Source organism: Hippopotamus amphibius, chromosome 3, assembly GCF_030028045.1.
Source record: "Hippopotamus amphibius kiboko isolate mHipAmp2 chromosome 3, mHipAmp2.hap2, whole genome shotgun sequence".
In the NCBI taxonomy this organism is placed as follows: domain Eukaryota; kingdom Metazoa; phylum Chordata; class Mammalia; order Artiodactyla; family Hippopotamidae; genus Hippopotamus; species Hippopotamus amphibius.
Genome location: NC_080188.1, coordinates 56,949,223 through 56,975,104, shown reverse-complemented (window position 1 = coordinate 56,975,104; position 25,882 = coordinate 56,949,223). Strand labels below are relative to the sequence as shown.

Here is a 25,882-nt window from a genome sequence, read left to right as displayed (position 1 = left end):
ACTCTTAGAATCTGTTCCCAGCTTATTGATGATCTGAGCATTTCTTGGGAAATGGCTAGGTTCCCAAGGTCGGGCAGCACTCGCACCCTCTGAGGTGGTCAGGACTGCTGAGGGGTCCATCCCAGCTGGCCCAGATTTGCAGACCAATATTATCTGCAGGCCCATTAAACAGTAATGGGAACCTCAGAAGCCTAGGGGGTATTGGGAACTGCCTTCCTGGATAATAGGGGCTGTGGTCTTTCTAGGGCTAACCTCAGGTCACCAGTCTGCTTCTCACTCCACCCCCTGGCATCCCCCATTCTCAGAGCCGTGTCTAACACGTCATACCACATGCCAGTTTTGGAAAAAATAACTCTCATTCAGATCATTTGCAAAGGGCATGATGTGCCCGTGTGGAACAAAACAAGCATCCCGAGATGGCTGTGGGTTTGAATCTTGACCTCATAGAGCCCCATACTAGCCTGAGTTTGTACCAGTCACAGAACCCCAAGGATAAGTGCAGAGCGCTAACCGCTGGGAGGGGCTGCGTGAATCTGGAGAGCACTTTAGAGGCCTCAGGGTACTTTCGTCTCTTCCTGACTCCACACTTCCTTTCAACCTCATTCCTATCTCTTCACTCCACCCTGCACTCTCCCAGCTGCGGGACTCATTTGCAAATTTGAGAAGTCTTCCGTGAGCCACCCCGCCCCCTCCGCGCTTTGTGGAAGACTTTGCTCCATAAGGTACTACTTTTTTCTTACCAACCTCCCATAGTCAGGACCGCCGCTTGGTCATCTTTATCGCTTAGTAAAACCTGCTTCTAGGACTGGAAGGGAACATTTACTGAGCCCTGGGCATGCGCCAACTGCTGAGGCTTAAACGTACTGCAGGAAAAGTGCTTAAGGAAGTGCTTGGCTGGTTTAGTAATTATAGCTATCATCCAGCATTGTTTTGCTATTTATTTCTCACAGTGACCCTGGAGAATGGGGTCCTGACTGCTGATCTGCTCCTCTTCGCGGGTGGAAAAACTGGGGCTCAGAGAAATTTAAGTAACTTGCTCCTGATCACATAGCTAGGAAGTGGTGGGACTGAAATTTAAAAAAACCAGTCTAGGGACTTCCCTGGTGGCCCAGTGCCTGAGAACCTGCCTGCCAATGCAGGGAACACTGGTTCGATCCCTGGTGAGGGAAGATCCCACTTGCCACGCAGCAACTAAGCCGGTGGGCCACAACTGCTGAGCCTGTACTCTAGAGCCCTGCGCTCCACAGCAAGAGAAGCCACCACAGTGAGAAGCCCACGCACAAGAATGAAGACCCAATGCAGCCATAAATAAATAAATAAATTTATTAAAACAAACAGACAAACAAAAAACCAAAACCAGTCTAGCGTCTTCCCTGGTGACGCAGTGGTTGAGAATCTGCCTGGTAATGCAGGGGCCACAAGTTCCATCCCTGGTCTGGGAAGATCCCAGACCTCGCGGAGCAACGAAGCCCCTGCACCACAACTGCTGAAGCTGCCGGCTCTCCTCAACTAGGGAAAGCCTGCGGAGCAACAAAGACCCAACGCAGCCAAGAAAAAACTAAAAACCAAAAAAACCAGTCTAGAGACGGGCTCCAAATCCATACTTTCAAGCGCAATTAAGACCTCAGTCTGAGGAGTTACATTTAGAATAAATATAGGAAAACTTAAAAAAATATATGCTAGTTTTGGAGATATATAACATATTTAATTATTTTGGTGAAATTAAAATGACTTATCAATGACTTCAAAAAATTACTCAGTATATATTGGGAAAGTGACAGGTTAAACAAGATTGGAGATGTGTTGATAGCTGCCAACATTGGGTAATGGGTAGATGGTGATTCAGTATATGAATCTCTTTGCTTTTGTATCTGTTTGAAATTTTCTTCACTGAAGAGTTAAGAACTAAATTAATTCTACATCTTCCCAAGATCTACTAATTACAGCAGCAGAGTATCTGTAGGCCTTAAATTGGTAGTTGATAGACTTCATATTTTGTGAGGATTTTCTTGTTTTTCAAGATTTTGAATGCTAAGTTTTTACTTTTTAAACTCTCAAAATAATGAGAATTTATATTTATTATGTAATATGGGCATGGCAATCTTTTAAGTAATATGTGCTCTCAACTAATGACCCTGACACTCCTGTGATGGCAGTATGATTATCTCCACCTTGTGGATGGAAAACAGAGGCACCGAGGTACCTTCCTAACTGGAGGGCTCCTTGCTGCTGTGGAAGGAGACTTTGAACTCAGTTTGTCTCATGCCCACACATATGATGTTGCCCTGCTTGAGGGCACCACCTTTGAGCAAATATTCATCTTAGTATCAGTTAGGAATGGTTTTCCTACAAACAACAGAAAACCATACTAGTCGGCCACTCTTGCCTTCTGAGATGGCCCACACTCTGTCTGTGGAGTGTGTTTCTCTCTAATAAATCCACTTCTTACCTATCATCTTGTCTTTCTGTGATGAGATATCAAGAACCTGACACCAAACCAAACCAAACCAAACAAAACAACCTGAGGATCATTAAGTCCTGAAACCAGGTATGTGATCTTAGCTAAAAGAACGTGGGTTCAGATTTGCTAGGTGGCGCAGTGGTTAAGAATTTGCCTGCAATGCAGGGGACATGGGTTCGAGCCCTGCCTCAGGAAGGTACCACATGCGACGGAGCAACTAAGCCCGTGCCCCACAACTATTGAGCCTGTGCTTTAGAGCCCGTGAGCCACAACTGTTGAGCCCATGTGCCGCAACTACTGAAGCCCATGCGCCTAGAGCCTGTGCTCCACAACAAGAGAGGCCACAGCAATGAGAAGCCCACGCACCACAACAAAGAGTAGCCCCTGCTCGCCGCAACTAGAGAAAGCCCGTGTGTAGCAACGAAGACCCAACACAGCCAATAAATAAACAAATTTATTAAAAAAAAAAAAAAGAATCCGCCTGCCAATGCAGGAGACATGGGTTCAAGTCCTACTCTGGGAAGATTCCACATGCCACGGAGCAGCTAAGCCTGTGTGCCACAACTGTCGAGCCCATGTGCCACAACTATTGAAGCCCATGAGCCTAGAGCCCGTGCTCCACAAGAGAAGCCACTACAATGAGGAGCCCATGCACCACAATGAAGAGTAGCCCCCACTTGCAGCAACTAGAGAAAGCCCCTGTGCAGCAACGAAGACTCAACACAGCCAATAAATAAAGTTAAAAAACCCCCCCAAAACCACACTAGTCATAGCGCGTGTGGTCAGTCATGGCCCCAGGGTTCCAGCCACTCTCTGTCCTGATGCTCAGCCACCTTCTGCTTGATACCTTTACACCTTTAGGCTTGTCTTCTTGGCACAAGACCGGCTCCTCATACAACCTTTCAAGACACTTAAGACAGGAAGAAAAGTCAGGGGCAGTGCTTGTGAATTCTTAAGTATGTTTCTCTCCTCAGTAGAAAGCAAAGTGTTTCCCAGAAACTCCCAGCAGACTTCCTCCACTGTCTCATTGGCCAGAGCTTTGACTGTGGCCACCTGAGTTATTAGAAAAACTGGGAAGTTGAGGATGTAGGATAAAATTACGAGGGTTGACTTAAATAAGTGGTTCATGAGCCTGGGGACACATTAAATCACTGGGCAGTGTTAGATTATTATTTATTATTATTTTTAAAAATATATAGATCTTTACTTAAGGTTTTTCAGGAACACAGGGGAGAGATTTATACCACATAGCCAAGCAAAGTTTCCTAAATATACCTTTTAACATCTGTCTCCAGAGTCCCACTTTTTATATCAGTTGCCTTCATCTCATCCTGTCTTTCCAAAAGAGTGAACACCTCTGGAATTCTCCTTACCACGCCCTCTTTCTACTTCTTTTTCCTCTTAACCCCTCATTTCCAGCGCTTCCCTTCTGTGTTTTGCTGTTTCAAGTAAGAGTAATCTAGCCTATTATGTTAGTTACCTATTGCAGTAACAAATTACTCCAAATTTACTGGCTTAAAATTGACATGTTATCTCACAGTTGCTGTAGGTCAGGAACTTGAGAGCAGCTTAGTTGGATGTTTCTGGCCCAGGGTCTCTGATGAGGTGGCAGCCAAGATGTTGGCAAGGGCTGCAGTCATCTGAAAGCTTGACTGGGGACAGAGGACCCACTTCTTAAATGGCTCACTCATATGGCTGTTGACTTGGGGCCTTAGTTTTTCATTCCATGGCCTCTCCGTAGGACTGCTCAACAGGGTGGCTGGCTTCCCACAGAGCAAGTGATCTGAGAGGAAGAACATGCAGGTAGCCACAGTGCCTTTTATGATGGAGTCTCTGAGTCATACACAGTATGACTACTGTATTCTATTTGTTAGAACAGTCACTAAGTCCAGACCATACTCAAGGGGAGGGAAATTAAGCTCCACCTCTATACATATTACCTCCTTTAGATTCCAAAACCCAGGAGGGAGCCAACATCAGGGGGAGAGATTGTGTCCTGACCAATGGGGTTTGGTCTTCTTGTAGTGCAAGGTAAGCCCTATTTCCCCTCAAAACTTGTACAGGCACATTCTTCAATAAAGGAAGTAGAGCAGATCTTCAGCAGACAAAAAAATGAGAACTATCCACTATTAATTCTGAGTGAACAGTGTAGTCCTTGAAAAGGGAACGGGAAATTTCAACTTAGAATTCTAATTTAAAAGAAGGAGGGACTTATTGAGACAACATGGGAAAAAGAGAGATCTTCCTGGACGCCACATCCTCCCTGAGGTATTATAAATTAAGTGACCTTGAATCAACACACAATGATGACCCAGCTCTTGGGTTTATAGCTGCATTCATACTGAGTTAGTCTTCTGCGCTGCAGATCAGTACCACAAACTTTAGCAGTCTAAAAGACCACCTTATTATCTCACAGGTCGGAAGTGTGGGCGTGGCACAGCTGGTTCTCTGCTTAGAACCTCACGAGACTGAAATGAAGGTGTGAGCTAGGCTGCATTCTCTGCTGATAGACCCTTTCTATCAGAGTACACTGTCTCTTCAGAGCCTCTTCCAAGCTCACGGAGGCTGTTGGCTGAATTGAGGTCCTTGTAGTTTTCAGACTGGGGTCTCCGTTATCTTGCTGGCTGTCAGCAGTGGTTGCTCTCGACTCTTAGAGGCCAGCCTCACATTCTAGCCACAACATGGTGGCTCACTTCCATGGCAGCTTATCCAGGGTGAGTTCATAGGTAGGAGGGAATTTGGGGAGCTGTATTAGTTTGCTAGATCCTCCATAACAAAGTACCGTAGACTGTGTGGTTTAAGCAACATAGATTTATTTTCTTGCCATTTCTAGAGGCTAGAATTCTGAGATCAAGCTGTCAGCAGGGCTAGTTTCATTCTGAGACTTTTCTCCTTTGCTTATAGATGGCCATCTTCTCCTCTCTGTGTCCACATATCGTGTTCCCTCTGTGCACATCTGTGTCTTAATATCCTCTTCTTATAGGGACACGGGTCACATTGGATGACGGCTAACCCATATAACTTCATTTTACCTTAATCACCTTTTTCAAAGGTCCTATCTCTAAATACAGTCCTTTTCAGGTACTAGGTGTTAGAACGTCAACATATGAATTTTTGGGGAACACAATTCAGCCCATCACAGGGATCATTTTATTTTATTAAACTTTTTTTTAAATTGGAGTATAGTTGATTTACAATGTTGTGTTAGTTGCTGCTGTACAGCAAAGTGAATCAGTTATACATATACATATATTCACTCTGTTTTAGATTATTTTCCCATATAGGTCGTTACAGAGCATTGGGTAGAGTTCCCTGTGCTGTACAGTAGGTCCTTATTAGTTACCTTTTTTATATGTAGTAGTGTGTAGATGTCAATCCCCATCTCCCAATCTATCCCTCCCCTACCTTTCCCCCCCCCCGGTAATCATAAATTTGTTTTCTACGCCTGTGACTCTATTTCTGTTTTGTAAATTTGTACCATTTTTTACATTCCATATAAGTGATATATATTTGTCTTTCTCTGTCTGACTTACTTCACTTTGTATGATAATCTCTAGGTCCATCCATGTTGCTGCAAATGGCATTATTTCATTCCTTTTTATGGCTGAGTGGTATTCCATTCACATACACACACACACACACACACACACACACACACACACACACACACACACAGGATGAGTACATAGGTAGGTGGGAATTTGGGGAGCTGTATTAGTTTGCATATATATATATACACACATATACACACACACCACATCTTCTTTATCCATTCCTCTGTCGATGGACATTTAGACTGCTTCCACATCCTGGCTACGGTGAACAGTGGGGTGCATGTACCTTTTCAAATGATAGTTTTCCCCAGATATATGCCCAGGAGTGGGATTGCTGGATTGTATGGTAGCTCTATTTTTAGTTTTTTTTAAAGAAAATCTATACTGTTCTCCATAGTGGCTGTAGCAATTTACATTCCTACCAACAGTGTAGGAGGGTTACCTTTTCTCCACACCCAGGCATCATTTTAGAATTCTGCCTCCCATACACACATTTTGGCTGGAGTTGTAAGGCCAATGTTGGCTCTTATAAAAGTTACTAGAAAGTCATTAATTGTCACTCTGCTGTGGGGTTTCAAGTCTGCTTTGAAAGACTCACAACTTGCAAAATATAAAGCACCCCCTGCAATGTGAAGTATTATTCTGAACATTTCCAATTCCTGAGATTTGGAATATAATTCTTATTTTAGATATTCAAAGAAACTCTATAAAGCTACTTAGATACATTTGAGAGAATTTGCTTAACTTCGGCATAGAAATGAGTTTGTTCCAACATTGTTTTATCTTTGTTATTTCCTTTCTCAAATATACAGTATATATGAAACAAACCTTAAAAATTAAAAGCATGTTAGGTTGCAATATTACTAATGAGCTGCAGGGGGTGTCCTTTGATTTATTGTTAATACCTTGAAAGTAGAAGTGGAAGCTGAGAAACAAGAATTAGTGACTAAGGACATAGAGAACAGACTGGTGGTTGCCAAGGGGGAGGGGGTTGGGGGGTGGATGGAGTGGGAGGTTGGGGTGAGCAGATGTATGCTTTTACATATAGGCTGGATAAACAACAAGGTCCTACTGTACAGCACAGGGAGCTATATTCAGTATCCTGTGATAAACCATAATGGAAAAGAATATTAAAAAAAAAGAAATGTGTATATATATGTATAACTGGGTCACTTTGCTGTACAACAGAAATTAACTGAACATCATTGTAAATCACCTATACTTCAGTAAAGAAATAAATATAAGAATTGGTGACTATAGTTAGTAATACAGTATTGTACACTTGAAAGTTGCTGAGAGTAGATCTTAAGCATTCTAACCACACACACACAGACACACACATACAGACATACACACAGAGTTACTGTGTTAACTATGTGAGGTGATGGATGTGTTAATTTTCTTGATCTTGGCAATCATTTTATAATGTATATGCATATCAAAATCATCACTTTGTACACCTTAAATACATACAGTTATATTTGTCAATTATCCCTCAATAAAGCTAAAAAAAGGAATTTGTCTTAGAGGTTCACGGATTTAACATTAGGAAGTCAGTGCTTGAGCAAATAAAAGAAATTCTATGCTTTGAAATAATTCCTTTTTTTAAAAATCCATAGTTTAAGTAGATTGATATTTATTGCCTATGGGGGCTTATATGCATTCTAATTTTAGATTTTGGCCTAAAAAAGGAATCTTAATTGTTTCAAGACAACTTTCACAACTGACAGAGAGGTAATAATTTCTTTTTCCATATTTTTCCAAGCTGAGAATGTGTCCTTTGTATAATTGACAAACCTTCAAGGGAAAAGAGAACTTTTCTTACACATAGGGGGAGAGAGGAAAGGGAGGACAAAGTTTAGACTGCAGGGGCCAATCTCAGAACCTTGCATACAGAAAGTGCTCAATAGATGTATGTTAAACTGACAAGTTTAAGATGAAATATGAATTACTGAAATGAAAAAAGTTAAAGAGTTTATGGATACAGTAAACCTGGGATATAAATCTTCAAAAGAAAAAAAGTTTTAGGACAAAATTTATTTCCTTTCATATACTAACTTTAATGAATTCTTTACATAAATAAGCCAAAACATAAAATAGGTAAAATTATTGTCCTTTACTAACTTATTAAGGACTTAGCACTGTAATATTTATGTGAAGGATTTAGACAAAATTATGGAATCAATCATAAAACTATTTCTGAGAGCTACATATTAGGTTTCATAAATGATACAAAGGCTTAGAAACCATTCATATTTATGAACAGAGTTTACAGCCCAGGTGTTTTGGATTCCTAGTTGGACCCTTTCTATCAGAGCATACCACCTCTTTAGTTGGTCCCTACCTCCTCGGAAAAAGTTCAATTGACGTGATTTACAATATATTTGAAAAATCAACAAACTGTGACTCATTTTAACAAATCTGATGAATAACTAGAGATTTCATGTATTGTTTTCTGATTGCTCCTACTTTCCTACTTACTCTTAACATGACATTATAAATTAGCATGAAATTGAAATGTCAATTGGACTGAAGCAGATAAATCCTTTGTTTTAGTTAGAACTTTATAGGGTGATGCTGTAACACCCCAACGGCCTCATATATTAAGTGTGCAAAGAAAGACCTCTCTTCCTATTACAACAAATGCTTTACGCTTGGGCGATGGAAGGATTTAAGTGTTGCTGTCAGGGGCTGTGGTCTCCTGGTGTAAACAGCTCCATGGCAGATGCAGTTTGTGGTGCCCTCCTGAGAGCCAGCCAAGGATCCACACTGTTCCAGATTTTGTCCTGGGGAGAATCCTGGGCTGTACATCGTATGTCATAGTCTTGGATAAGGATAATGGATTCTGACCTGCTTTGCCTCCCAAAGAACAGGAGAATTCAGCACCTAGAAAATTGTAACTTCTGTCTCTAAGTAGAGTAGAGAAGACACCAGTTGAGGCTATTATTCTTTGTTCTGGGTCAGAAAACCATGTGTTTAAGGTACAGGAACATACTCCATTGACCTCAGATAAAATAGGTGGGTAGTGAGTGTTGTAAGGATGCTATGAAAACCTCATGGACAAAAGGACATAGAGTCCAGTCATCAGATCTGGAGAAGGTAGGTCAGGAGTGAAACTGACCTGGGTTAAATTTCGCTCTGCGACTTATTAGTTGTGTAATTGTAAGCAAGTCATTTTGTAACCTTATAAACTCTTTCGCCCTTTACTGTATAGGGAAACTATTGTCTTCTTTCCTCCTAAGCTGTGAGGATCAGACATCATGTAAGATTGCCAAGAATGATGGCTGGCATGGAGTAGCTACCTAACATTATGCTCTAAAGTGGCTCAATGCTCTAAGCGTGGCTTAGACTCATAGGGCATCCCCAGAAATAGAGACAGAAGAGATGGTTTAAGGAGTAGGTGATGGATTGCATTTTGGATATGCTGAAATTTTCAGCTGAAGAGGATATTCAGGTAGGAAGTTCCCATAAACCAGTGGAAATGCAGGATATGAATTCAGAAAGAAGGCAAGGCTGGCTAGAGAATCAGATTTGAGGCCCTCCAAAGAGAAGGGATAATTACATAACTGAGAGTAGAGCCACTGAGAGTACTGGGGTAGAACAAATAGAGGCAGAAGGGCATCACAACTACGGGCATAAACAAATTTCAGGGGAGGAAGAAAGAGAGAAACACGGGAAGGAGATGCTAGAGAAGCGACAGAATTAGGAAGGTGCTAGTACAGAAGGGTTGAGAATACTTAGGGTTTTCAGTGCTGTTGAGTTCTTCAGTGATTGTAAAGTTTTTACAAATGAATTACTTTATCATTATCTTTGAGTTGGTATCATTCCTAGAGAAGTTTTGGGTGTAGCCATGAAAAAAGTGTAGGTTGCATCTGTGATTTACATACTAAGTTAAAAGAAATAAAACATTGCTCTTTGAAAGTAGAACAGATATATGCACTGTATATGTGATGAGAAATTAACAGAATGTTTGAAAAGGGCAGTTGCAAAAATATTTACAAGTAAATACTCTAAAACCTTGCCCTAATTACAATCCCAGGAGAATGTATAGTGTGGTAGAGAGAGCAGAAAATCAGAATCAGATAGTCTTGGTTCAAATCCTGTGACCTGCTTGAGGTGCCTGTTTTTTCTTCTCTAATAACCAGAAAATTACATCACTAAATAGTAGCACCTATTGTTGTGATAATTAAATGAGACAATGTGTGTGAAGGACCTAGAACCTTGCCTGAAGTACAGTAAATGTTATCACACTAGTATTTTTTCTGTTACGTGTTATGTCTTCTTTGCAGTCCTCCTTGTACTTAATTTTATCACTAGGTGGCAGCAGTGCTCTCTTAACCAATTTAAATGAAACGTGGCAACTTTCTGTAATAGTTGAGATCAGCGCAGTCTAACAATAGGAAGATGTGTGTAGGGCAGCAGAAAAACAGGGGCAGAGGGGTCATAGATAGAGAAAGAGACAGAGAGAAAAAAGGAGAGGGGAGGAGGGAGGGAGGAAGGGAAAGGAGGAAGAGGGAGAGGGAAAGAGAGGGGGAGAGAGAGTGAGAGAGAGAGATGTATAGAAATAATTTGATATTTCAAAAGAAAGTACTGAAATAGTGATGATGGGGTGGGGGTAGGACCAGGTCTTTATTGGATATTCTTCCACATTTTGTAGGATTTAGTGTTATTTTTGTTTATAAATACACGTGGGGGAGTGGTGGTTACCATACACTGCTGACCTTTGAACAACGCAGGGGCCAGGGGTACTGACCCCACTGCACAGTCAAAAATCTGAGTATAACTTATAGTCGGCCCTCCATATCGGTGGTTCCTCTGTATCCACAGATTTATCCATCCTTGGATCATGTAGTACCGTAATATTTACTACTGAAAAAAATCCACATGTAAGTGGACCTGCACAGTTCAAACCCGTGTTGTTCAAGAATCAAGTGTATTTTCTCTGTTGACAGTTTTTAAGGATCTATACTGGTCCTAGATGAGATTTAGCAAAATCAGCTGCCCAGTGTCAGTAAAGCATAATGTGTTTTACGGTTCATTTTAGTCAAACCATTAATCTCAATTATAAAAATATGCCTATTTTCCTCTATGTAAAATATTCTTTCTACAATAAGGCACTTAATGGTACATTAGTTATCTATTGTTCTGTAACAAATAACCCTAAGGCTGGTGGCTTAAAATGATGAAAAACATTTATTATCCCATTTTTTCTGAGGGCCAGGAATCCTGAATTGGTTTAGTTAAGTGGTTCTGGCTTAGGGTCTCCCATGAAGTTTCAGTGAAGACATCAGCTGGGACTACAGTCATCTGAAGGTTTGCCCGAACCCTGGAGGACCTGCTTCCAGGATGGTTCACTCACATGGTTGGTGGTAAGAGGTCTCAGCTCCTCACCAGTTGTTTGCTAGAGGCCTTGATTCCTTTGCATGTGAATTTCTCCATAAGCTGACTTGAGTGTCCTCCCAACACAGCAGTCGACCTCTTCCAGGACTAGTGATCCAAGAGAGACTGCAAGAAGGTCATACCTTTTATAAGCTAGTTTGAGAAGTCATGCTCTAACTTCCACCATATTTGTTTGAAGTGAGTCACACAGGAAATAACTAAACACAACTGTCAGGAATAATATATGTATACAGGAAATGGAGTTCCCATATGGATAACTCACAGACTGTCTGATCTCTCTCAGTGTGACCCTGGACCCACCACATACTCTCCCTGTACCTTGGTTTCTTCATCTCTAAAAGGAACACAGGTCATGAAACCATAGCCACTTCAACTCTGAGGTGGCCTATCTCTGCCCCATCTGGGAGAAACCTCAGTTAACAACGTGGTCTCTGGCTTTTTTTTTTTTTTGTCTCTAAAATGAAATGATCCTAGATGGTGGCTTTCAAAATGTTTAGATCCACTGTAAGAACTGTATTTTACATTTAAACTTCATATGCACACAGGTATGTGTACAAGCACATATGTATAACAGAAATGAAAGTTCCACAAAACGATACTTAAAAACACTTATTTGTATATTGTAGTCTCATTACCCTTCCCACCATTCTACGCTAATCGATTCAAAAAAATTGAGGTCAAAATCTACTGCATTGATATCACAATCCATTAATGGCTTCACTATTTGTGTTAAAATATTAACACCCCCTTTCGCTCCTGGCTGCTCTTTTTCCATTGGTACTAGAACAGAAATGTTAAAAAGCAGGCGAGTTTTCACTTTCTTGTTTCTGGGAAGGCACAAAAGTATCCTCTACCGGTGGGTCAACACCACCAGCCTGTTCTAATTAGGCACGAGCTAGTATCAGAAGTAGCTTGTCCTGGTGGAAAGGGTACTGTGTTTAGCTTCAAAAGTTGGCCCTGTAACTCACTAGCTATCTGACCTTGGGCAGTCCTTTAACCTCTCTTAGTTCATTCCTCCTCTCCACAACTGGCATAAGTAATCCCTCGCCTAATCCATATTAGATACTAGGGTCAAAATTAGATAACTGGGCAATTACCCTGTGGCAGAGAATCTACAGACCCGATCTTTGATCCTCAAAACAACCACGTGAGATACAGAATATTATACTTGTTTTATAGGTGAAGAAACTGAAGCTTAGAGAACTTACGAAGGCAAGATCTTAAAGTTAGCAAGTGGCAGAACTAGAATTCCAAACCAGTTCTGACTCCAAAACCATCACGCAAAACGGAGGTAAACGATTTCCATTCGACTCTTAAGTGTGACCATCTGTGTATTAAAGCAAAGATTCATCCTGAATCACCACACTGTAATGACTTCAGAAACGAGCCCATGAGTCCACGTTTTCGGATCCTATTCTGCCCTTAACACACATCAGGTGTTTCGAGCTGCCGTTTCAAGCGGCCCTGATGCACAGGGGCGCGCGGGCGCTAACGGCGCTTCCGCTCCTGCAGGGTCCCGTGAGGCTCACGCACGGTCCACCCGCCAGAACCGGGCGCGTTTCTGTAAGTGGTGCCCCCAGGCCGAGTCCCCAGGTCGCTTCACATTCAGAAGCGTCGTTTTCAGGGACAGGCCTCGCTCACAGCCCTCTCTGTCGCTGAGGGCTTTGTTCCGTCAGGCGTGAGCCGGCCCTCGGCTGTGGGACGCCGAGCCCCCGCCCCGAGGGGACCCCCGCGGGGCACGTGTCCCGGCCTCCTCGCGGGCGGGGCGGGCACCACAAAGCGCGATATTGAGGCCGCGGCCTGACGCGGGGCCGCCAGCAGCTCCCGGCGCGACTAGGAAGGAGGCGCGGGCCCGCGGCGTGTGCGCCGCCACGTGCGACTAGGTGGGCGTGCGCTCTGCCCTCGATCCCCGGGGGCACCGAGACCCTCCCGGCGCCCAGAGCGCCAGTGATCGGGCGCCGGCGTCCTCTCCCGGGACCCGTCTCGCGAGGCCCGGGCGGAGCGGACGCACCCTCCGCGTTTGGGGTGCGGTGCGAGGAGGAGGGGAGAGAGGCGCGGGCTGGGGCGGCGCGCGGGGGAGGCCCCTCCCCCCTCCTTTCCGCGCACCCTTCACTCCCCCCCCCCCACGCCGGGCCTGCCGGCTGCGGCTTCCTCCCGCGATCTGCGCGTCCACGGCGAGGAGACACGCCCAGAAGCAGCGTGCGCTGGAAGGGAAATGGGAGTGCTTAAAGTGGACCTCGCTCTAAGTTCAGATTTTTGAAAACCTGGGAAGGTTTGCATCCTTTAAAGGGCTCCGGCGGAGGACGGCAAGTTCCCGTGTCCGCAGAGTTCTTTGTCGCTTAACGTTGCCACAGTCAGACACCTTTTGGTGATGAGGTACTTGAGCCAGTTTGCAGGCTTAGGCAGTGACAGAATACCGGGCCGGAATGCAGAGGCTGTTCCCCTGGCATTTTCTCCTTACATGGCAAGAAATGATAAAATGAGTTCCTGGGAAACAAAAGAGAACAGTTCTAGGTTAGGAGTTCAGTGAACGTTGATTAGGGACGTTCTTACACTCAGAAATTTTTTTCCTGAATCTTTATTATTTGGATATTAAAAATATTCAAGTGAATATTTTAATAGTAATTAGGTGCATTGCAATCATTTCAGGCAAGTGACCAGAATATCTGAGTCATTACATCAGGCACCTGTGTTAGGAAATTGGACTGTAATAATTCACCATGGCTTATGGCTTGCCAAGAAAGAACACAGTGAAAACCATTTTGAAATGCAGTTGTTATAAAGTGTAAGTATTTTTATCATGGGACGCGTTGACTTGGGGTGGGAAGTGTCCTTGTTAAAATAAAAGTACCGAACACCCTTATGTTCCCCATGAGATATTGGACTATATGAGGCATCTTCAGGTGTCTGGATACTGATGTTTTCAAAAGGAAAATGCTTTTATAAGGATTTATAAATTTTCTTACTTGGTTTTTACAACAAAACAACATTTTCAAATGAGGAAACTGAAGTTTGAAGCAGTGGTATGATCCAAGTCCCATAGTCATGTAGTAAGGAAGTGACAGGGTTCGAAGCCTGAGTCTTCTTACTCCAAAGCAACATTTTCCAATGCTGACGACCATCTTAAAGTACCTCTTTAGATGGTGTGAATCTACCTAGAAATGCCTTGGTGTCAGATGTATCTTAACAGAACACTTAATTAGCTGGTACAGAGAATTTTGCATCCTGTGCATTTTGGCAGGTGATGTATGGACAACATGGCTTGCTGACCAAGAAGACCTGAGCTCAAAGCCTGGCGGTGCCTCTGGCTCCGCATGCTGCCTTGAGCAGATTACTTAACTTCTCTGTGCCTTGGCCTCCACATCTCCTGAAATGGACACATCAATACCTACCTATATGGTGTGGAATACAAATGAAGTAATGTATGTAAGGTACTTGCATGTTGCCTGACATAATAGTAAACCCATGATAAACATGGGTTGCTACTACATGGTAGTTTCACTCTGTGCTACCTTGTTTTTCATTTTTGGACTTGTTTTTTTAACCTCTCTGCCACAGTCTATGACATATTTACTGTTGCAAGTCAATTGAATTTTACTTTTTGACAGTGTTCTAAGAAGTAAATGGAGACATCCCACAGGGTTGCAACACCAGAGATATGGGAAAACCAGAGAAAGCTCATCATTGCATTCTGTTTAGATTTGTTAGTTCAGTATGTGCTTAGACCTTGAACTATAGGCAAATACCATTATAGTCATTGTAAACATAATTTTTATAATGAAGACATTCCTGTATCTGGAGAGTGATTTAAAGCATTGATTCTGTGGTTTTGGCTATATAGCATTTTATATCACAAATAATATCTGCAAAACCAGTGCCTTCTCTATTATTCTCACAAGAAAGTATTTGATATTATTCTAATTACGAGCAGTTCAATTGAAAGGAATAGAAAGGTAGTAGCACTCTTTGGAGTTCATTTGCTCAGGCAACTCCTCACCTTGGGCTTTTTTTGGTTAAGTATTTTTAGAAGATTATAAAAAAAAACATTAAAAAGGTTCAAGCAGTATAGAAGCATTTGAAAGGAAAATAAAAATATTCTCTCTCATATCCCCATTGCCATCCCCACCCTACCCGCCCAGTCCTACTCAGGTAAAATGTTTTATATTTTTTAGAATGTCTGTCGGTTATATGAGATACACACACACAGACACACACACACAGGTTTTTGCAAATGGGATTATATTGAACTTTGCTCCCTCCCCAACTATATCTTGTGTAGTGGCTTGCCTAGTGGTTAAGAGCACAGATTCTAGAGTCTGACTTTGTGGGTTCAAATTTCAAACCCAAGTCTTGTGACCTTAAGCAAGTAGATCTCTGTTCTTGTTTCCTAATCTGTAAAATGAGCATAATAATAGCATCTGCCTATTTCATAGGGTTACTGTGGCAATTAAATGTGTTTATATGTGTTTACTGATTTAAAACAGTGTCTTGCATGTAGTAGGGGCTAGGTAAGCATTATCTGTTTTTTGTTTTTTTTTGTTTTTGTTTTTTAATTCTTTCTTTTTTGCCCATGCCATGTGGCTTGCGCAATCTTAGATCCCTGATCAGGGATTGAACCCCTGCCCTGAGCAGTGAGAGGGTGGAGTTCTAACCAATGGACCGCCAGAGAATGCCCAACATTAGCTGTTTTATTGCTCATCTTTCCAAATTAATATATCAGGATAAACCTCATTCTTTCATTACATGTATGTACTACAGGTTTTTTAACCAGGCTCTTCTTGATAGACATGAAGCCTATGTTGTGGGATTTTTTTGGACAAACAATGCTTCAGTGAGCATTCTTGTAAATATATCTTTGTGTATTTGTTCAAATGCATTTATAATAATTGTAGACTTCAAGTCACTTCTTAAAGTTAGATGGTAAGGTAACAAGGAAGCTGGAGGAGGAAAACAGATGGTATGTGTGTAATACACTCACATCCCCTACTTGTACCAAAGCAGGTTTTTCACCTTTCCTCATACATATGAACTCATGTTGACTATAGATGAGAAATGTAGCTGATATTTTAAATTTCCAAATTAGGATATATAAAATAATTAATTAAAATTTCATTGTGATTATTTTTATTTTTTATTTATTTATTTATTTATTTTGGCTTAGTGATTATTTTTAAATACTGTAGTTTGGGGTTTCATTCCCTTCTGCAGTTTTCTAAGGATTCTCTTGATACTAGTGTTTCTAAACACACCTAGGTTACATCCCAGCTCTGGTTCTCAGTTAACTCTGAGTCTTTGTTTCCTGGTCTCCCTCCATGGTAGTTGTAAAGATTAAAATCAGATCACACACTGAAAGCCTTAGTGTGTACCGAGACCCCTGCTCAACGTGTGATTATTCCCTTGTTCTTTCCCTAATGAGATCATATTTTTGATCAGCCAAAAAAGTCTTGGAGCTTTCAGTTTTTAACTACATCCTCTTTAAAGACATGGAAAGATCAGATTGACTCCAAGGAGGCTGTTTTTTTGAGCAAAAATTTGTCATTATAATTTACGGTCATTTTTCAGTGTATCTCTACATTAGTTAATATAAGGCTCCTTCTTCTGGCTAGATTTGCAACTCTGGAAAATCCTAAATACTTTCCTATAAACCAAAATGTCTCGTGGAAAATAGAACTGAGAATTCAAATGTCTTCTCTATATCCTGCAGTATATGTCAATAAATATTTATTGAATGAATTAATGAATTTTTGCCCTAGACAGGATCCCTGGGAACTTGCATTGCTTACAGAGACCTGGTACACGAACCTAGCCAACATCAAGTTGCCTTTCTTGGAAGAAATTGCATTTGGTAGTTCTATACATCTTAAAAAATGTAAAACCATTAAGGATGGCCTGCTACCTTCAGCAGAATGTAAGTTCTGTAGGGACTACTGTAATAGATTGCAAATTTTGTGTGTTATTTTGATTATTAGAGAAATGTTTAAATCTGATCATTCACACCCATGCTCCCTGTCTATGTAGCCCTGTCTTCTTGTTTAGTATTCAAGAATGTGAATTTTTCTGTGTGCTAAATATTCAGTTTTGACTAAATTATGCCTGGTGAAAAATGTCAGTTGAATTGCTTCATGTATTTTATTTTTCAGCCATCCAACTTGAAAGGGAGTATGAAATGAAGCGCTTGAATAACCTGAAATGTCAGGAAAACGCAGCCGAGGAAATTCAGTTTTCCCTAAGGGAAAGGCCAGTTGGTTTGAGAAGACCTCTTCCACCTAAGTGACAGTCATCTCATAGTTGAATCTGTACTCGGCTTTCTGCACGCAAAGAGGATGAAGGGCTCCAGCCTTTCACTATGTGAAGTTTGATGCTGGCATCTGAATGCCCCCTGGTGGACAAGTGAGCTCCCATGGGTTAGTCGACGGCTCTGAACAGATCTGGGTCCCAGCCACGTATTTGTACCTTTGTATCACAAGCAACAGCACTGTAAGTAAATAAAAATGTAGCTGGCGTTGAGTCATTTGTGCTATTCATTTTGCTTTTTGTAAAGTTGCACTAAGGAAAGAGGAAACTCCCTGTCAGAGGCCTCCCCCTGGCCAAGAGACATTATTTTAAAGAATATTTTGAATTTTCATCTTTGAGACCCTCAAGGAGGTACCAAGAAAGGAGAGAGGGAAATTATTTTTTAAATGATTAACTGTGGAAAAAAATTTTGTTTTAGAAAAATTTTGTTTCATTTTAGTAACTGTCTAGTTTCCAGTTTTCAATGAAACATCATTTACTGTTCTCCTGTGGTACTTTAAAGTGGCAAGTAGAACTTGCTTTGTTTTTGTTCTAAGAAATCGTCTTTTTTCCTTTTGCCTAATTTCATGTTATCTCTCTTGGATACCCTCTGGAGCCTGTGGAATAGGCTTCATACATATGTGAAAAATGATATCAAAATACAAAAACTGCATCTGTGAGGAAAACTCTTATTTGTACAGAGTGGTTGGAGAATGCAGAATTGATTAACTGGAAAGAATTGGATTTGCATGAACCAAATTTCCTAGAATTTGAATCCAGTAAAGCATGCTTGGACATGAAAGTTTTATTTAAGCACAATTTAGTGTTTGTTAGATGATCCAGTAGGCATTTTCTGATCTTCTGGTATTTTAGCCTCGTTATGAAAGGCATTATGGCACCGTATTCAAGAGTACACACTTCAGACCTGGCTGCTTTCTTCAAATCCCAGCTTGGCTGCTTGTAATGGTGTGACCTGGGGTAAGTTACCTTATGTCCCGAGCTTCAGTTTTCTTACATGTAAGATAGGAGTAATACTGGTACTACTTCATAGAATTGTCATGATTAAATGAAAACTGCCTGGCACACAATGAGAATTATTCTAGTGTTAGCTCTCAGTGTGATCATCACTTCCTTTGTACTGTTGTAATCTTAGTATCAAAGATGTATGATATTGGGCTAACTCTGTTGACCTTTGTGGAGACAGAAGTCTTGAATTTTCAAAAATTTGGTTTTATTCTTGTCAGTATATATGTATTTGCCAGACCATATGACCTGATTTTTTTAAATTTAATTTTTATTTTATATTGGAGTGTAGTTGATTTACAATGTTGTGTTAGTTTCAGGTGTACAGCAAAGTGATTCAGTTATACAGCTACATATATCCATTTTTTTTGGAGGGGGTTTCTTTTCCCATATGGGTTATTAGAGTATTGAATAGAGTTCCCTGTGCTATCAGTAGGTTCCTGTTAGTTATATATTTTATATATAGTAGTGTATATAGATGTCAATCCCAAACTCCCAATTTGTCCCTCCCTTCCTTCCCCCTTGGTAACCGTAAGTTTGTTTTCTACATCTGTGACTCGATTTCTCTTTTGTAAGTAGCTTCATTTGTACCCTTTTATTTTAGGTTCCTTGTATAAGGGACATCATGATACTTGCCTTTCTCTGACTTGCTTCACTCAGTATGATGATGTCTAGATCCATCCATGTTGCTGCACATGGCATTATTTCATTCTGATCTGAATTTTTAGTTCAAAATCTGGCCACTGTACCTATGGCATACCCTGATTTTTCTGTTTATAAACAACAATCTCTGATAATCAGCTTGTCACTTATGTCTTCCTCTTAAAAGAAGCATGGAAAATTTGTGTGAAAAAAGCCACTGTGTAGCTCGGAAACATATGTATTGGTTTATGCCTGCTCTCAGGAGCCACCAGGGGACCTTAAGCATCTTACTCCTCACCTCAGAGCCTTACACCCTTAGTGACGTTAATTGGGATATGAGTTACATGCTTCCATCCTTCTTCAGAGCTGTTGTGAAAATGAATGAAATATGTTATCTGTTTGCAAAAAGCTTTCCAAAATTAAACATTTTAATATTCCTTCGGAAAAGGTGGGATTTGAGAACTTTAGTTTCCCATCGTTGTCTTGGTAGAAAAATCTCTGCTTGCAGCTTTAAGATTCTTCTAATATTGTTTTTACGCGTATATTTCTAAGACTGCTTTAAACTGTGCATATTGAAGTAAAATTACATAACAAAATAAGTGTAATACATGTGTGTACATCTGTCTCCTAAAATGACATAAGAATAGGAATAGTTTCTTACTTATGTTAGTACTTTAGTGCCTTATCTTGATGCCTAACTCATGTAGCCCCTCAATATACATTTATTGATTGTTGATTGAAAATTTCCACATGGTCAGGGGTTCATAATAGAAAGTACTTCATAGTTGTATCCTTACTTTTTGCGGTAGGATAATTTTTATGGAGAGGTAGCCATGGTTGAATTGAATATGGGCTCAAACAGTTTGACATAGATAAGAATGAACAAATATACAATTTTACATAAAAGGTCTTAAAGTTATACAAATTTATTTTAAACTGTAACAATTTTATTTGCATGCTAAAATTTTGTTCCTTTACATCTCTGACCCCTTTCACTTTGTTATTTATGTCACAAGTTACTTATTTTTTTAAATACATCTTTATTGGAGTATAATTGCTTTACAATGTTGTGCTAGTTTCTGCTGTACAGCAAAGTGACTCAGCTATGTGTATACATATATCCTCATATCTCCTCCCTCTTCAGCCTCCCTCCCACCCTCCCTGTACCACTCATCTAGGTTGTCACAAAGGACCAAGCTTATCTCCCTGTGTATACAGCAGCTTCCTACTAGCTACCTATTTTCCATTGATAATGTATATATGTCAATGCTGCTCTCTGTGTCCCAGTTTCCCCTTCCTCTGCTGTGTCCTCTAGTCCATTCTCTACATCTGCATCTTTATTCCTGCTCTGCCACTCTGTTCATCAGTACCAATTTTCTATATTCTATATATATGCATTAGTGTATGGTATTTGTTTTTTTCTTTCTGACTTACTTCACTGTGTATAACAGTCTCTAGGTCCATCCATTTCACTGCAAATAACTCAATTTCATTCTTTTTTATGGCTGAGTAATATCCTATTCTAGATATGTAGCACATCTTCTTTATTCATTCATGTGTCAGTGGACCTATAGATTGTTTCCATGACCTGGCTATTGTAAATAACACTGCAGTGAACATTGTGGTACATGTATCTTTTTGAATTATGGTTTTCTCAGGGTGTATGCCCAGTAATGGGATTCCTGGGTCATATGGTAGTTCTGTTTTTAGTTTTTTAAGGAATCTCCATACTGTTTTCCATAGTGGCTGTATCAATTTACATTCCCACCAACAGTGCAAGAGGGTTCCCTTTTCTCCACACCCTCTCCAGCATTTATTGCTCCTAGATTTTAAAAAAAAATTATTTATTTATTTATTGGCTGTGTTGGGTCTTTTTTGCTGTGCGTGGGCTTTCTTTAGTTGTGGTGGGGAGCTACTCTTCGTTGTGGTGCGTGGGCTCCTCATTGCTGTGGCTTCTCTTGTTGCAGAGCATGGGCTCTAGGCGCGTGGGCTTCAGTAGTTGCAGCACATGGGCTCAATAGTTGTGGCTCACAGGCTCTAGAGCACAGGCTCAATAGTTGTGGCGCACGGGCTTAGTTGCTCTGTGGCATGCGGAATCTTCCCAGAGCAGGGCTCGAATCCGTGTCCCCTGCATTGGCAGGCAGATTCTTTACCACTGCGCCACCTAGGAAGTCCCCTCTAGCATTTCTTATAGGGCACTTCTAGTGGTAATGGACCCCTTAGTTTTGTTTATCTGGAAAAGTCTTAATTTCTCCTTAATTTTTGAAGATCGGTCTTGCCAGTTATAGAATTCCTAGCTGGTAGTTTTTTTCTTTTCAGCACTTTGGATATATTATCCCATTCCCTTCTGGCTTGCAAGGTTCCTGCTGAGAAATCTGCCGATAGTTTAATAGGAGCTTCTTTATATATGATGAGTTGCTTATCTCGCACTACTTTCAAGATTCTCTCTTTGTGATTTTTAACAGTTTTATTATAATGTATCTCAATGGGAATCTTTTTGGTTTATCCTCGGGGGAGTTTTTTGAGCTTCTTAAAATTGAATATCCATTTTCTTCCTCAAATTTGAGAAGTTTTTGGTCATTATTTCTTCAAATAGGCTTTCTGCCCTTTTCTTCTTCTGAGACTCCCATGATGTATATCAAGTTGGGCTTCTTGCTGGTGCTCCACAAAGTCTCTTAGACTCTCTTCACTTTTCTTCATTCTTTTTTCCATTTACTCTTCTGACCCAATAATTTCAAATGATGTTTCTTCAGATTCATTGATTCTTTTTTATTCTTGATCAACTCTGTTGTTGAACCTCTTGTGAATTTTTCAACACAGTTATTGTATTCTTCAGCTCCAGGATTTGTTTTTTTTTCCTTTTGTATAATTTTTCTTTGTTGATATTCTCATTTTGTTCACACATCACTTTCCTAATTTGGTTTAGTTGTCTGTCTGTGTTCTCTTTTTAGCTTATTAAGCATCTTTAAGATGGTTATTTTGAATTGTTTGTCAGGTAATTCATAGATCTGCATTTTTCTAAAGGATCAGTTTCTGGAGATTTGTTTATTTGAACGGGCCATGTTTACTTATTTCTTTGTAGGCTTTGTGATCTTTGGTGAGATTGGGCATTTGAAAAAGCAGTCTACAGGGACTGACTTTGTATGGGGGAAGAACTTCAACAATCAACCTGGCTAGAGATTTTGTGGACCTCTCAGATCTTTCTGGAGATGCATCTTCCCTGGGTTTGTGTGTGTAATTTTCTAGTTAAAGAGGTTTGGCCACTTGCTCACTGGAGCCTGTAATCTCTTGCTTCCACTGTTGTCTGTCTGTGATTGTGTCTCTGGTGCTGTAACAAACTGTGTTTGTGTTTGTTCTCTGTGGCCTCCAACCTGGTATCCAAACTGCTGTTCCCATCAGTTCTGAGTCAGGTGAGACAGAAACCAATCCCTTGAAGAGGTCCTGAAAAGAACTTTGGATGCGCAGTTTACTCTTCTCTTTCCTTCCTGAGGGAGAATCTGGAAGTTGGGATTTTTCTTTTGGTCATGCCATGCTGTGCCAGGGAGAGGGAGTGGCTAGGGTGGATAGATGTCCTGAGTTCTCCTACTTGTTTTTTTTTGTTCGTTTGTTTCTGTTTCTGTTTTTGTTTTTTTTAAAATAAATTTATTTATTTATTTATTTATTTATTTATTTATTTTATTGGCTGTGTTGGGTCTTTGTTGCTGTGCGCGGGCTTTCTTTAGTTGCGGTGAGTGGGGGCTACTTCATTGTGGTGTGTGGGCTCCTCATTGCCGTGGCTTCTCTTGTTGCTGAGCATGGGCTCTAGGCACGTGGGCGTCAGTAGTTGCAGCACATGGGCTCAATAGTTGTGGCTCACCGGCTCTAAAGCACAGGCTCAGTAGTTGTGGCACACGGGCTTCGTTGCTCCGAGGCATGTGGGATCGTCCTGGAGCAGGGATCGAACCTGTGTCCCCTGCATTGGCAGGTGGATTCTTAACCACTGCGCCATCTAGGAAGCCCCATCCTACTTGTTTTGATTCATCTCTTCTTGGCTTTGTGTTCACCTGAGGTGGTACAACATCTTAGCTGGTTTCTGGAGTTCCCACAAGGGAATTTGGTCTGTCTATTGTTAAGTCAAGGGAATGAGAGCCTGGGGCTTCCTATTCTATGATCTTGCTGACATCACTCCACTAATGTGTGATTTCTGTTATGTTGATAGCACCTGGGATTTTAAGGTTATGGATAAGGGTGAGGTTTCAAACCCATGCCACCCAATATCAAGTAGGTAGCATAAATGAACAAAATGGGCCAATGAAGCCATAAAGGGGATCCAGAGACTGGAGATGTAGAGAGCATGCACATCCTTCAAAGGGGCAGCAGCTTCTTAGCTCTCGCCTATCAATGGTGTTCTTGAACAGCACCTGGGGGAAAAATCTTCCAATTTGATTTTTCCCAGAGGGTAAATCTTCCAATTTTTCAAGAGAAAATGGAAATAAAGATGAAGAAAAACACAACTTGTTATTGTGGAAAATTTCAAACATGTAAAAGCAGTGAGAATAAGAAAATAAACTTCCGTGTTTCCATCACCCAGCAGCACTTATCACCTCATGGCCAATTTTATTTCACTTATGCTCTCTCACTTTCCACACCATCCCAAGTCCCTACCATTGGGTTTTTTTTGAAGTAAATTCTAGATATCATATCAGTTCATCTGTAATTACAGAAATGCAGATTTTACAAATGTGAACATTTCCAATTTTATGAAGGATAGACCGACCAAAGCATACATAGGGAGCCATAATCAACCTGTGGGTCCGCAGTCTGGCTTCTTATTAGGGAGCTGTATCTGGCGGCTGGTGCTTTAAAATATTTAGAAGCTATTGTCTGAATTATCTTGAGATACTTTCTTCTGCCTGTGACATGATGGCTCAAATGGAGGTTGTTGCTCTTAGAAGTTTTCATGTGAATGACCCATTTGATTCGGTGACCCTCAGACCTGGAAAAAGCTGTCAGGGACTCAGGGTTTGTATGCAGCCTTGGTTGTGTAACTTTGAGGAGATGGAACTTCCACATTCCTCGTTCAAATTTGCCTTATGAGATTTGCTTTGCGTAAGATGTTTATCTGCTGGGACTTCCCTGGCAGTCCAGTAGTTAGGACTCCATGCTTCCACTGCAGGGGGTGTGGGTTTGATCCCTAGTCAGGGAACTAAAATCCCACATGCTGCTGCGTGGTGCGGCCAGAAAGAAAAAAGAAAAAACAAATGCTTATCTGCCAACCAGAACCACTTCCAAAGTTTCTTGGCTGAAAGAGTCTGGGAGTTGGGACTTTTACTGTGTTACACAGTTCTACCTCGTCTTTCCACATCTGTCCCCTCCAATTGTTCTTTCTCCCATTTGGCTAGTTTTTATCCTCCTTCTAGGCTATTATCATAAATATGACAGCCAGGTTGTTAACAGCTTAAAATGTGGAAAATACCATTTTATGCTTATATAACCAAAGATCAGTCTTTAGCAAAAATTCAGTGTGTTTTTATTTCTTCAGAAATCAAAACCAAATCACTGCTTTCTTTAAAAAAAATTAATCACATCCAGCTGTATCAACATATGTTTTGGACAGTAATGGGATTAAGTTTGTGTTTATTTTTGTAGTTCACATCCCACTAAGTAGCTTGTACTCTTCCCTTTTAGGGTCATTGTCACTAATGCTCCAACAGTTTCTTTGAGAACTGTAAATATCTTCTAAAGTCCAAAAATACATTGTACAGTGTGTCTAACATTGTATTAGTAAATTTTAATTTCTTAAAAATCAAATATGTAAGACAGTAGTAGAAAGAAAACTGTAGGTTTTAGTTAATAGGTCTGCGTTCTCGTCCCCTCCCTCCTTTCCCTGATTCATTATGTATCCTTGAGAAAAATCTCTTAATTTCGATGGAACTCAGTTTGTTTCTCTTTAAAAAAAATTATCAGTTTTAAATGTATTTAAGGGGTAAAATAAAGATTTGTCTTTAAAAACAGTAGTTCTGTGTATTCCCAACACTCATTTCCACATCTACAGAGGCAACTAATTTTACCTCTTTCGCCTGTTTTGTTTTCTACCGCCATGTCTCTATAAATAACACTTTTATTTCGCTGCTTCTTGATTTTTCCTTTTTAGGCATAATCTTGACTTCCCAATGTTGAAGGTAACATTTTGTTTCTTTTCTTTCCTCCATCCTAACCACATATACATAACATTTCTATCTCCCTCTAAATATAGATTATAATTTTGCTTAGGTCTCTACATATACTGATCTAAGCAAAATTATCATATATATGGCCACACCATGCAGCATGCGGGATCTTAGTTCCCTGTCCAGGGATCAAACCTATGGCCCCTGCATTGTAAGCTCAGAGTCTTAACCACTGGACTGCTAGGGAAGTCCCCTAGCTCAATATTAAGTGTTGACATTATTATGTGTAAACTCTTCACAGCTGAGCCATGTAATAAACTATAATTACTTTTCCATTCCTGCCACTTTTGTATGTGTCTGTGTGCAGTATTTAGTAACTG

At 40.7% G+C, this 25,882-nt stretch overlaps 1 protein-coding gene across 3 annotated transcripts; it reads left to right on the top strand.

Annotated features, from left to right (window-relative positions):
- The first annotated feature begins 609 nt into the window (after positions 1-609).
- Positions 610-17,906, top strand: LOC130849857 (uncharacterized protein C4orf36-like). Of its 3 annotated transcripts, XM_057729066.1 has the most exons (5): positions 610-722; positions 12,595-12,706; positions 14,065-14,200; positions 17,169-17,323; positions 17,556-17,906. In XM_057729066.1, the coding sequence occupies exons 3-5, from the start codon at positions 14,136-14,138 to the stop codon at positions 17,687-17,689; spliced, it is 354 nt and encodes a 117-aa protein (XP_057585049.1). In that variant the 5' UTR covers positions 610-722; positions 12,595-12,706; positions 14,065-14,135; the 3' UTR covers positions 17,690-17,906. The 3 variants fall into 3 exon arrangements, with proteins under 3 accessions (XP_057585049.1, XP_057585050.1, XP_057585048.1); XM_057729067.1 differs by lacking the exon at positions 12,595-12,706 and having other exon boundaries at positions 703-722; XM_057729065.1 differs by lacking the exons at positions 610-722; positions 12,595-12,706; positions 14,065-14,200 and adding an exon at positions 12,832-12,978 and having other exon boundaries at positions 17,173-17,323.
- Positions 17,907-25,882: the final 7,976 nt, after the last annotated feature.

Coding starts and splice junctions, on each gene's coding strand:
- LOC130849857 (XM_057729065.1), top strand. CDS start 12,883: ATGCACAGGGGCGCGCGGGCGCTAACGGCGCTTCCGCTCCTGCAGGGT. Junction 12,979..17,172: donor CCAGAACCGGGCGCGTTTCT/GTAAGTGGTGCC, acceptor TGCCCTAGACAG/GATCCCTGGGAACTTGCATT. Junction 17,324..17,555: donor CCTGCTACCTTCAGCAGAAT/GTAAGTTCTGTA, acceptor TTTATTTTTCAG/CCATCCAACTTGAAAGGGAG.